Here is a 14401-nt window from a genome sequence, read left to right as displayed (position 1 = left end):
TCAATGATATATGCATGTTATACGGCATAGCAAAAATAATGACATAAATTACACAACTCTGAAAAGACAGCTTTCAGTCCTAATTAAATAGGATTGCTAGAACATGCTGGTGAAAGAACACAAAAAAGTTCCTTACAGAACATCAATGGCTGCATTGACTATTGCGCACTTACATCCCAGAAAAAATGAGACATTCTTCACTATGACCTTATAGAAATCAGAAATTCTTCCCCGCGACAAAGTGGGGTCGGCTTCTACAGGGGCTGTCTAGTGTGGGTAGACAAGCTCACACTTTGCTCCACTGACAGCAAACGCCATGAAGGAGAGAGCATTCAAAAAAGTACCCACAAAACAAGGTTTGCAGGCCACTCTTGATCCCCTCTCTCGCTCTCCCTCCCTCCATCTGGACAAAAAAAATCCTTGGAGCATCTTGAACCAGGAGCAAATCTTCTGCTTTAGAAAGGATTTGCTCCCATAATACCGGCACAAGGAGGACCCAACCCAACCCCTACTACCGGTATCCCGACCCCCTACTTCTTCCCCAGCTCCCAGTCTCAACCCAACCCTCTCCTACTGACAGATGAGGATGGAAGTTTTCGGGCAACCCCATGATACTGGTCAGGATTTAATTGGGATACTAGGTCATGACCTTTCCATTGTCCATTCATTCATTTCCTTTTTTGTCTGTGTAATATATGAATTTTTCACAATCATTTTTTTCAAACAAAACCAGTTCATCTTCCTTCTCTGCTGCTGCATATTAAACATATCATTATAGCTGTTGAAACTATGAACATTCTTTCTTTAACACTTGTTCTTCAAACATATTTTCTCTTCCATTTTCTTGAGGTCATGAGGCACCATGGCCCCTGTGTGGGTAGTTTCTGTTGGGTTATCTCCACTCTGCCATCTACCGGTAATACCCCCGAGTCACTAGAGGGATCACCTGGGAGATTCAATGGGGAATCCCACGTGGAACACCCGTGCAGAAATTCTTTCAAACTAGCGAACGACTTTGTGGTTAAATTTCGCCAAAGCACCACTTCTGCAGTGGAAGTACATGTTATGGTAAACACGCGCAAATTGGTCTGCAAGACATTGTTGGCAAAATGGCCTTCACTTTCCACCTGGATGTTCTACCTGTGATGCCTTTCACACTACAGCATTACCCTAGAGTTATTGGAGTACACTAAAGGGCTTTTTACACTTGTAAAATTTTGCTTAGCCCCGGACCAACGGTGGGGCTAAGGGGGGGCCTTAGCCCCACCGTTGGTACGGGACTATCCTTAGCCCACTTTCTGTTTACACTCGTTTTTGCCAAAGTGGGCTAGCCCCACCGATAGTACGGTACTATCTGGCCCTGCAAAATAGCAGGGGTTAGCACCGCAATTGCGGTGCTAGCACCGCAATTGCGGTGCCAAGCAAGTGAGTGTAAACAGAACGAAAAAATAATCCTGGGCTAAGCGACGGAGACGAAGTCCGACCCTCACTGACCAATCAGAAACGAGGTAATCAAGTGCTGCCGGTGCGTGCGTGTACGTGTACAGTACACAGCGTAATTATGAATATTCATGTGGTTTGGAAAGTCCGGGGCTAAGAAATACGAGTGTAAAAAGGTCAGTTTTCTCCTTAGCCCCGGACAAGAGATAGTACGGGACTAATTGGCGAGTGTAAAAAGCTGAAAAAATTGGTACGGGACTAACGATAGTCCTGGGTCAGAGAAAGTCCGGGGTTAAGAAACACAAGTGTAAAAAGCCCTTTAAAGAGTTTACCAGGGATGGTTTGATGGTTAAATCTTTGAAAAGCCATGCGCTCATTTTACCCCGGATTTCATCTGCTAGACCTTTCATACAACTAGATTTTCACAGGATTCGTTGAGGTAAAATCTGTTAAGTATGAAAGGGGTATCCGGATTCAATTACATCTTCCTGGTGTCAAGACTTCACCTACATTTTGAGTCTTACCCATCTTCAGATGAGCAACCTTTCCTTCTTTTCCACACACACACACACACACGCACACACACACACATACACACGCACACACACACACCCACACAAAGCTTGTTCACCATTTGTCCTCTCTTCCTTGCCATTTTCCTCTCTCTCCTCCAAGACAAATGCCTCTCCACAGCAGCCTCATCTTCTTCAAAGGAATCAACAAACAACAGAACTTGTTGAGGACGTTCTATCTCACCTCGTCGTCATTGGTTACATGATACCATCCTACTGGGACAAAGTCAAGTTACGTGTCAACTGCGTACAAAAAAATAAACAGACAATCACCAAAAAACAACAAACAAACAAACCCAACAACCACAAAAGAGTTGCGTAACAATGGCAACACTCACCCCGTGGCTACCACGGCATAGGCTTTCTTGGCCTTCTCGTAGAAAGCGAATCTTTCAATGGTACCCATGGTAACCTGCCGTGGAGGAGAGAAAATTGAAGATGAGAATGTTGCACTCCAGAACAAGATGGTTGAAACATATTTATCGAATCCCCCACCAATTCTGACAATAGGTCTACCCGGCGGGCAATTACTCAAATAATATCTAATTATTCTCAGTTTGAGCAAACTGGTCCAATTCCATCTGGCCTTTAGTACGTCAACTAGGATCACTCAAGGGAGTAAGGCAAGCTTTAAAAAATCTTGCACCTAGTGAATACAGCCGTTATTGCCAGAAAACACTTAACCTTTTGCGAGTTATTGCAAAAAGGTTACCTTCACATGTAATCTGTCAAATATCATTTGATGGCGTAAGTTAACAATTATTATTGAACACGACCATGGTATGTTGTGTCACACTGACAGTGCAGCACCGGCAGTACGCAAAGTTTTCAGTAAAAGAATAACTGAAATTGACTGCACCGCTAAGAAGTCTAATCCAAACATACAAGGCAAAGATAAATCACAATGCTAACTTCTAACAGAAAAGGAAGGAGAAGCAGATTTCGAAACGGTACTCTACTCTGTGGTCAAAGACAGCTTAAAGAGCATGGAATATCACAACAATGAGGAATAAGAAAGTTATGAAATTTTGAACTGAAATAAGTTGATGATGTCAACACCTCACAAATTTCCCATTGGTTGATACATAAATGGTGCATTAATGTGAAATAATTCTTACACAGAGTCAAAACTGCTAATCTACAACCCCTCCCCTTTACAGAGATATCTTTGTTAAGTCATTGCATGTCAACAGCAATTTGATATGAAATAATTTTTTTTTTTTTTATTGAATTCAAATTTTACAAAAATCAATTAAGAATTGCTTGTGAGCAAATGGATGACTTGTGGGGCCAGAAGATCATTAATACCTCATACAGTTTGCATGCAAGAGCAATGACCAATTCTACTCTTCTGAAAACTCTATGCTGCTCAACTGTTTAATCATCTAATGAAGTTTTCCACTTCATTTCATTTCATTTCATCTCATTTTTTTTTTCATTTCTGACAAAAGTATATAATACAAATGACATATGCATATTTGCTCACCTGTTTTATTACAATCTATCTGCTCTGTGTAAAACTACTGCTCCGTTCGATTCTACTCTATGACATTCAACATGAGCTTGTATTGAATTTCTATGTGCAAGTCTGACAACTGTGTGTTGTACACACACACACACACACACAAACATACACCTGTTTTAAATTAAAGCCTGCAGTATGTGGCATAATGGCTGACATGCCGTGATCTTAATGCCACTCGACATACATGGGAGTGACTGCAAGTCATTGTTCATCAATAGGTTGCTGATTTTTCACAAAGTTAATTCCATTTGTTCCATTCTGCAATAAGCACTGCGTAAGTCCAACTCACAAATTTTCTCAGGTGTGGTTAATAACATTGTACAATTTGGTTGCAGTGTGGGGTTAAAGGTCATACATATATACATACATCTTCTATGGGCTTAAAGGGATTGTATAGTTTTGGTTGGAATGGGACTTCAGAGTAAAACTTTTTTTGTGTGTGTGAGATGATGAGAAACCTCTTATAAAACACAAATGAGCATACAATTCTATGGGGAATTTAAAGTTTATTTGATGAAAATTGGTTTTGAAATGGCTGAGATATCCAGAGACAAAGAGATCAGACCTTTTATTAGGACCACTTGTTTTAGTTTGTTTTTTGATATCTCAGCCATATTAAAACCAATTTTCATCAAATAAACTTTGGATACCTCTTAGACTTGTATGCTCTTTATATTTCACAAGTGGTTCCTAATTATCTTGCCAAAAGTTAAAATCTCAATTCTACATCTGAACCAAAACTATACTATCCCTTTAAGCCTTGGAATTGCAAAAAAAAAAAAAATGAAGTGTTTCTTCTACATCAAACTTAATACAAACCACTCATTTGCCTCGAACAGCGATAAGACAGCAAGGGCCACTTAACTATTAAAGTGTATCAAATACCAAATCTATATCTCTGTCCATTTTGGCAAGCTAAAAAAAAGGGGGATGGGGGAAGGATGGTAATATAGGTCAAATTTGGCAGAGTTTAAACAGGTATTAAAAAAAGACCCCCAAAAATGATGTGGATGCGGTTGCACAGTGGTCTTGGATCACAAGAGCAAGTTATAGCAAGATGGCATTAAGCCAGCATAGTGACCATCGGATGCAAAATGCCCTTGAGTAAAACACAGCTTCAGATGGTACACTCACTGTAAACAATCAATATCACCCCCAAAGAAAGAAGCAATATCAAAGATCTACAACAACAACAACAACATCAAAAGTCTTGTTAAAGGACAAGTCCACCTTCATAAACAGGATTGAGAGGATTGAGAGAATGCAACAATATTAGTAGAACACATCAGTGAAAGTTTGAGGAAAATTGGACAATCGATGCAAAAGTTATGAATTGTTAAAATTTTTGTGTTGGAACCGCTGGATGAGGAGACTACTACAGATTGTGAGTCATATGCGTACAACAGTATAAAGAAAATGTAAAAGAAAAATCAACATATTTTCACTTTTTTCACATAATAAAAGAGCACTTGACCTGCCTCTTTCAAAAGGCAGGGGGAATAATATTACCCATAACATTTGTAGGTAACGAGTCAGGGGAATGTGTACTTTTTTCAAAAGATGGAATTTTGTGAAATTCTCTTTATATTTTCCTTATATTGTTGTACGCATGTGACATCTAAGTTATTCATACACTGCAGTAGTCTTCTCATCCAGCGGTTACTGCACAAAAACTTCAAAAATTCATAACTTTTGAACGAAATGTCCAATTTTCCTCAAACTTTCACTGATGTGTTCTACTAATATTGCTACATTCTCTCAATCCTTATGTTTATGAAGGTGAACTTGTCCTTTAACACTAAACCTACATGTGTGCAGGTATAGCTTTACCTGTTCTCTGCTGGAAATTTACCGCAGAGGAAACTTGGATAAATGCCAGATATCACACCTTAGATTATGAAAATATAAAGTCTTGGCAATACTTTCCCCTTAAAAAGAACACACACACACACCATGCAAAAATACACACATAATTATCAGTAAACATCAGAAAAATTGAAAATTGGCAGGCACTGATATCTAGATGTACACAACTGGACATATATCTGTATGGCTGTAATTAATTCAACCTATGTTGCAAGCAAATCAGATTGTATTATCTAAAACATAGTTACATCATTTCACTGCAACTGTTTATATTTTGGTTTTAGTCGCTACTTAATTGCACAATTGCTCATTTTTTACAGATCTGTTGTGCCTATATGTCAATGCCTTCACTCGGCAACACATTTTTTTCTACCATGGGCAGTTGCCCTATAAAGGGATGGTAGAGTATTGGTGGAGGCGAGGATTGGGCTTTTAACTTTTTGCTAAATACCAAGAAACCACTTGAGACATAGTGCAGAGCACACCATTCTAAGACAAGTTCAAACTTTATTTGATGACAATCGGTTTTGGAATGGCTGAGACATCCAAGAACAAAGTAAAATAAAGTGATCGTAATAAAAGCTGGGTCACACCTTTTATTAGGATTACTCTGTTTTGGTATCTCAGCCATTTCAAAACCAATTTTCATCAAATAAATGTTGAATGCTTCTTGGAATTACATGATCTTTCATATTTCATAGGAGGTTTCTCATTATCTCACCCAGAACTGTTAGAAACCTGAAGTTCGGTCTCAACCAAAACTATACCATCCCTTTAAAGCACACCTTGGCTCGTTGGATATGAGGCACCGTGAAAAGGGACAAACTCGGAAAAGTTTATTCAACCCAACTGGCATGAGGCTGAGTTGGGAACTGGCAACTCTCTGCACCTCCCGCCCTTCACACAACGCCCAAGAACACACCTGATGGCTAGCAACATTACCTGAACGTGCCTCGGAGACTCTCCCCACCTTCATTTAGACAAACATTTGGAGGACTGATTTTGGAAACTATATCAACCCGACTCTCTTCCATGAAATGAGCGAAAAGTGAATTGGCCCGCAGTATGTGAGAACTTTTGGGAGTGATGTTAAAAAACTGTAGTTTTTAAAAAAATGTTTGGTCCAGAGATAGTTAAAGATATTGCACCTGTAAATAGAATGGACCATGCATTCCAAGCTGGGGGATGGGGGAGTGGGGAGGGGGAGTGGGAGGGGGAGGGGAGAGAGGGTTTTCTACAAAATATGAAATACCAGCTAGATAAGAATTCATAAGGTGCAGTTGAACAGGGCATCTCTTACCAAATGGTACATTATATCATTTAGAGACTTTACTACATGGATTTATAACACCCTTTCTGTGCACGAAACTTTGGACAGTGTGTAAATCTCCAGGGGCAGATCCAGGAATTCTAAAAAAAGGGGGGGGGGGGGCAACTAATATTTCTGGTGCCACTTCTGGGTTTCATTTCATTTTTTTTTCTTTCTTATTTCTTTATTTCTGGATCCGCCACTGCACCTCTATAGGGTTTTCAGTGCCAATCAGCATTCAAAGCGCACAAAGATTTAACACTCAGCTTGTGTCTTAAAGGGATCGTATAGTTTTAGTTGTGACCTAATTTCAAGTTTCTAACATTTTTGGTGAGGTAATGAGAAACCTCTTATGAAATATGAAAGAGCATGTAATTCTATGAGGAATTCACTGTTTATTTGATGAAAATTGGTTTTGAAATGGCTGAGATATTCAAAAAAGGGCGATTCTAATAAAGTGTGGGACCCACACTTTATTACGATCGCTTTGTTTTACTTTGTTTTTGGATGTTTCAGTTATTCCAAACCCGATTTTCATCAAATAAACTTTGAATTCCTCTTAAAATGGTATGCTCTGTACTATATCATAAGTGTTTTCTTGGTATCTCGCAAAAAGTTAAAAGCCCAATTCTCATCCCAACCAATACTGTACCATCCCTTTAACCCGTTGAGGACGAGTCCCAAGTACACTTGGGCAAGTGTCTATGGGAAATGCGTGTTGTAGCAAAATCAGCCCGTCCTCAACGGGTTAAACAGAGTTCTTGCTGGAGAGCACTTTTCCGATTTGCAGGTTTCTGTTCAAGGGGAATTCTAACCTGATATGATGTTACTTTGTATAAGAACAGATTAGTCAGAAAAGTAGATCTGTGAAAGTTTGGAGGAAAAAATGATACCCAAAAAGAAAAAAAAATACCCCAAATAAGGTATGAACTATTCAAGTTTCAAAGAGCAAGACAGAATGGCAACTCTGTGCAACAGAGATGTTAAGCAGCTCTCTATTCTGTTTGTACATAATAAGTCACAAATTTTCATCTTTCTCACAAGGTAAATTTTCTTTGGATCTGTTCTTGGTATAGCATATTAAAGTACTATAAAAGTGGACATTTTTGCAGTGTTGAAATTTTTGTGTATTTCATGCAACAAACATTAAACGTGAAAATAAAGGCATACAAATAATTTTGCCTGCCATATGTTCCAGTAGTTGATGCCTAGATTCCGCAAAATTAAAAACACACAAAACTCATCTTACACAGAAGAGCACAAAAAATTGCTCGCGCGAAAATGTCCACTTTTACAGTAAAATATTTTTGCATGTCCTCCTTAGCGGATAAGTCTTGTCTGTGCCAAACTGTTTGAGAAAAATGAAAATTAGTGACATTTTGTGTACAAAACAAATGGAGAGTTGCTCAACACTGAATTTAACACAGGATTGCCAATTTGTTCTACTTTCTAAAACTTTATCACCTTCTTTGTGTGTGTGTGTGTGTGTGGGTCCGATTTTTCCTAAAATTTTCACTGCTCTACTTCTCTGATCTTTCTGTTTTCATAAAAAAAAGCAATATGATATCAGAATGGACTTTCCCTTTAATCATTGTAGAAGAAGATGGTAACCCTCTTTACTCTCTCAGCAAAGTAGGTGGACGTTAATTGTAATAAATATGATAACATAGGAAATAACAAGGAAGCAAATTTATCAGTTGAAGATTGGATTGTTGAATCATATTTTAATGCATATCTATCATTTATTTGGTTAAAAAACGAAGGAAGTTCTGAAGTCTAGTGTAATATGATCATAATTTTATGGCTGATGATCTCGGCAAACACACCCACACACCTCCAGATAATCTTCTGATCTCTATCCATGACGCACGATCAAAATATTAAATTTCATGATTTTTTTTTTCACCTGCCTCTAGTAACCCTCGACTGCAAAAATGTATATGATGATAATTATGGCATGCTAAAAAACCCAGTTCTTGTAAGACATCATGAATATGGCAAACTTTGTTTACAGTCAAAAGACCTTTATACACAATGTACCCGCAGGAGCCTCAGCATCTTCTTTTTTTTACAAAAAGATTCACAAATTCTCCTCAATTTGTTTGAAATTCAATGTGAAGATCAATAATTCTCAGCATGTCTCGTTTCTTTTACGGTAAACAGATGCTCTGCAATCCGCTCGCAACAGTTCCATGACATTTGCTCCTGTGGCAATTGCTCCATGAAATATCTGCATGCTGATAAAGCCAAACATAAATCCTACCAACAAACATAATCCTAATAATAATCCTTAATCCTCACATTAAACTAAACCTAAAACCCTATCAAAACTTTAACTCTAACCCTGAAGTCCTTGCAGAAAATAAGACTAGAGCAATATTGTTGCAGGAGCAAAGGTCCTCTCACCACTCGCAACATCCCATGCCCTAAATAACCATACTTATATAGACTTTGAGGACAGCTTGTTAAAGGACAAGTCCACCTTCATAGACATGTGGGTTGAGTGAATGCAGCAATATTAGTAGAACACATCAGTGAGAGTTTGAGGAAAATCAGACAATCCGTTCAAAAGTTATGAATTTTTGAAGTTTCTGCTCACTCAAGGCTGGATGAGAAGACTACTATAGCTTGTGATGTCACATGAGTACAACGATATAAAGAAAGAATAAAGAAAATTCAACATATTTTCACTTTTCTCGCATAACAAAAGAACACTCGACTTCTCTCTTTCTGAAGGCAGGGGGAATAATAATACCCTTGACATATGTCAGTAACAAGTCGAAGAAACATGCACTTTATTCAAAAATTAAATTTTTTGAAATTCTCTTTTTATTTTCTTTATATGGTTGTACGCATATGATATCATACACTGTACAGTAGTAGTCTTCTCATCCAGCAGTGACTACGCAGATACTTTAAAAATTCATAACTTTTGAACGGATTGTCCGATTTTCCCCAAACTTTCACTGATGTGTTCTACTAATATTGCTGCATTCACTCAATCCACATGTATATGAAGGTGGACTTGTCCTTTAATGAAGTGCAGAAATGCTGTTTCCGTACTATGATTCAAACAGAGAAAATAGACTTGAAAAGTGACCAAAAATTTTCTGCAATGACATCTCAGAGTGATTGCAAAAAATGAAATAAAAGACTAAAATATATGTATAAATCCGACAGGATCACATCTAGACAAATTAACTCTGCCATCACTATTCAAAACATATGATTGTGCATAATGCCAATAGCATTCTGAACTGTGGGGCTGAGTGGGTTAAAGAATTGCAAAGGTTGAGAGAAGTAGGCTACACATCTACCTATAATGCAAACACTGATTCTCAGTTTCAACACCTTTCCACCTCTGTTATTTTTTTCGTTATCCCCCAAAAAAGGAAACAACAAAGAATTTCTTCTTTATAAGGAAACAAAATCAACACCGTTTCTCACATGTTTGCCGCAGTGCTTGTTTAGGATGCGTTGATATTCCTCCCACACGGGTGTCTTCACACCTTTGTCTATGTCTGAGGGGACGATTTGCATGGTTCGTGCCTGGAGTAGAGAGGGAAGATGTACGCGAGATGAACAAGATGGGACGATGACAATGGAACACCGACAGACTGGCCATCTGACACGTCATTTAACAAACTCTGCCCTTTTTCCATTCTTTATTTGCTGCAACTTCACACCTCTCTCAATTATTTCACAGGTACGTCGGCTTTACCCTACGCCAGAGACTTCAGGCTTCCGAAAGAAAAAAAAGTCACATGGAGTCTGCTCTATGACTGTCACTTGTTTTTGTCTCCGGGAATGCAAAAAGGTCACTAGAACTACCATATTTTCTACCAATTAGACAAGTTTAACCTTTTGCTTACAAGAACTGAGTATGCCTTGACTCAACCCCGTGGGGAAAGTCAACTCTATCAGAGGCAAAGAATTAAAATCTGGAAAATATGGTTGATCCAAATGGTGTAAGTTACTGTAAAGCAAAATACATTTCAGTGGCATGAAATTTTCACAAATTGGAGCAGACGGCCTTTTTTGCGGCATGAAATTTTCGCAAATTGTCACTGGCATTCAATGCATTTGTGTAGATGAGAACTTTGGCATGCATCTTTAATAATTTGGCGAATCTAGGCTGTCACAAAATTCACAAAATTAACCCAATGAGGAGGAGCTGATTTTGCTTAAACAGGCATTTCCAATTGACACCTGCCCGAGCATACTCGGGACTTGTCTTCAACAGGTTAAAATGCATGTGAACATTCCTCCTTTTATAGTATTTCATTTTGTTTCAAGCTTTATTTGTGTGAAATCTCCCTGGAATCTGATCTTCGGTCCCAAATTCTTTATTGCTTGGTTCACAGTAAATGGACAAACACCCTAGGGTGTAAAGTTCCCCTTTTTCTGCTGTCTAAGCTCAGGATTAGCATTAACTTCATGGACAATTCTACAACTCGACAAGCAGATTTTTACAAAATGATTAAAAGCTGACCACAGGATCATTGATGATTTTTCCATCTCACTCACAATGGTTTTGCACACAAAAAAAAAATTTACTACATCTGTACTAAGTGTCCTTTTGCATCATATCTATCCAAAGTAGTGATAATTTATCTGATATATTTTGTTAAAGGAAAGATAGGGTACTGCAGCTGCCAAATCATGATCTTGATCACCTCATCCAGCTTGCACATGTTGTCACAACCAATATCACCGGATTTTTTACCATGAACACCTCTGAAATTGTACAACTTCATTATCTAAGTTATGTAAATCAAATTTCTTCCACTCTGTGTGTTTGATTTGACTTTATCTGCTCACAATGATTTGAAATGGAATAAAACTTATGTTTTTTTTTTCCCACAACTATTGACCAATTTTCCACAACAACTCTCCATGCCTGTCCATGAAATTTGATGCAACAGAAGGACAAAGTACAGAGGAAGTCCTTGAAAGAGGTATATGAAAGTTTTTCCATTATGACAAAAATCTTAAGTGCTACTTACCGGTATATCAACCAAAAGATTATACCATACTCACACTTTGACCAATAAACTGACCATACCTGAGATTGTTTCTCTGACACACAACACACACACACACACACTTAGACAAACATATATATAAATAGAAATAATTGATCATGGTTTCTATGACGTTTGCATTCAGTCATACACACTGATTGCTCATTAGGCATATACGGTAGTGAAGTACCTTTACCAATCGTTGAAACATTGAGGGCAACGACAAAGACAATGACAACTCTCCTGCGGAGTTAAGTGTGCAACGTGTTACTTTGCCATATAATGCCATGTACAACACTAATTGCTGTGATATTTTGAGACTGTCTGTTCCCGTTATCATGTTATGTCTCTTATGCGTCTACACTTTGTATTTTACATATGTCACTATAAAACTTGGAGAGAAAAATCACAGAAAAAAACAACGAAACCTGCAGTTCTTTCATGGACACATATACATATAAACATATCATATATGCATATATATATATATATATATATATATATATATTTATATGTCTTTATACATATATATATGTATAATATATATACACACACACACACATATATATATATATATACACACAGACACACACACATGTACATAAAAATAGAAACAATTGATCACAATCTTTCAATGATGTTTGCATTCAGTTTTACTCGTTGATTCTCCATCTGGCAGATTGCATGGTCATTGCCAGTCATGGAGAGAATGAGGTCAAAAGAAGAAAAGACGACGCCGATTTTCACTGGAGGCCAAGCCCTCGTTAAAAAGAGAATGAAACCCAAATATACATATTGTATCTATACATGTGGATTAAGTGACGGCAGGAATTTTGGTAGAGCACATCAGTGAAGTTTGAGGAAAATCGGACGATCCATTCAAAAGTTCTGAACTTTTCAATCTTTGGTGCGGTCCTTGCTGGATGAGAAGACTACTACACTTTGTGACATTACATTATGTACAATATAAAGACAATATGAAGAGAATTCCATAAATATCTCTTTTTTTTAATTCTGAAAATTACACATTCCCTCAACTTGATATTGACATTTTTTAAGAGTAGTATTATTTCCCCTGCCTTAATAAAAAAATAAAGTCAAATGCTCTTTTATTCAAATGCTAAAAAAGTGAAAATATATTGAATTTTCTTTATATTTTCTTCATATCAATTTCTACACTTTTGACATCATAAAGTGTTGCAGTCTTCTCATGCAGTAATGGCTGCACAAAAACTTCATGGGTAAAAAGTAATGCTTTCTGAACAGCTTAAATATCCAATTCTCCTCAAACTTTGCTGATGTGTTCTACTGCTACTGCTGCATTCTCTCCATTCACATGTATTATATTTGGGTTTCACTCTCCTTTGAAATACACAGACATGTTTCTCCAGGCTTAACCCCTAACAAGACACTGCAGACACAGCAAGTAAGTCAAAGGAACATCATCCGCTCCGATTGGTCAGATTTTTTTTTTTTAAAATGACCAAACGCTTGTGAGCTCAACAACAGTCACTGACCCCACAAATGTGCGTCACATAATCGGATTCTGCATTTGAACAATAGTGCTTAAATAAATCAATCAATACAAAATGCAAGGGATGGTAGTTAGTTGAAAGTGAGATGTGAAAGGCTATGCTTACTCTACAGCAAGATATTTTCACAGCATAAAACTTTTGCGAACTGCCAATGGCATTCAATGCATACAGTGTAGACAAGAACTTTCGTGTAGCATTTTAACTTTGTGAACCTTGGCTCTCACGGAGTTCCTGAAATAAGAATGCACAAGAACATTTCTGGTTGTCCAGTACCCCGATCAAAGAAGCATATCGTACAGGTTGGAGCAGTTTGTATGGGAAGTGAAGATGCTAGCTAGCAAAAACCCCTGGCAGTCTGTTTTTTCTTCATCTTTTCACTACATATATATATTTTTTAAAAATAATTTTTTCTGTTGTATTTTCTGGGGAGAGGGGTAGAGGAGGACGGGGATGGGTATTTCTCTGATTATTTGATATGTAGCTTTTCTACTTCAATCCCAAAGGAAAGGATTTTTATGGGCATGCTGGTGAATTTCTCTGTTTTTATCCACTGGCTACTACGAGGTTCATGTTGCCCTGTAGGAAAGAGCTGCCACACCCCCACCTCCATGGAATATCTGAATGCAGATGGCTTAGAATCATATTCCTTTCCCCCTTTTCACATTCTTATACTGGTACTTGACCAAAACAAAAACAAAAACAAAAACAAAACAAAAAAAACACCACCACCACCACCAACAACAACAACAAGAAACAAAAAAAAACTAAACTTCAGAATTACCCTTCATAATTTAGAAAAGATCAAGATTTTTCTTTGTTTTATTTTGTTGATGTCAAGCACCAAGTCAAGCTCTGCTTACGACAGCATATACCTAAATCTTTCCCCTTCATGTTCACAATCATAGTGTGATATCATCGATTTTGCTAAATGATGCTCTGAGAGACAAAATGCATATCATGATTTAAACGGGATTAGCTACCAATCATCTTGTATCTTCCATTTACAATTCTATACTTTTGCCTTTCATGGAACACAGCAACCAAAGAAAAATCACCCAAATGAATGAAACTAAATATAACCACACATCCAGAATATCAATGAACAAATCAATCCCTACGAGCCACGTCAA

The 14401-nt window shown here is 37.7% G+C and overlaps 1 protein-coding gene across 1 annotated transcript in view; it reads right to left on the bottom strand.

The window, feature by feature from the left end:
* Positions 1-2346: 2346 nt before the first annotated feature.
* LOC139723120 (fucose mutarotase-like) overlaps positions 2347-14401 on the bottom strand; it is a 143321-nt gene continuing 131266 nt past the window's right edge. The window contains exons 4-5 of the mRNA XM_071634389.1: positions 10160-10261; positions 2347-2424 (exon numbers count right to left, since the gene is read on the bottom strand). Of these exons, the coding sequence (XP_071490490.1) occupies positions 2347-2424; positions 10160-10261 (180 nt within the window). The remainder of the gene's footprint in view (positions 2425-10159; positions 10262-14401) is intronic.

The sequence above is a fragment of the Diadema antillarum genome, unplaced genomic scaffold, assembly GCF_040938485.1.
Source record: "Diadema antillarum isolate AM-2024a unplaced genomic scaffold, OU_Dant_1.0 scf00000181, whole genome shotgun sequence".
Taxonomy (NCBI): domain Eukaryota; kingdom Metazoa; phylum Echinodermata; class Echinoidea; order Diadematoida; family Diadematidae; genus Diadema; species Diadema antillarum.
Note: the sequence above shows the minus strand (reverse complement) of the source record. Positions and strands in the feature narration are given on the sequence as shown.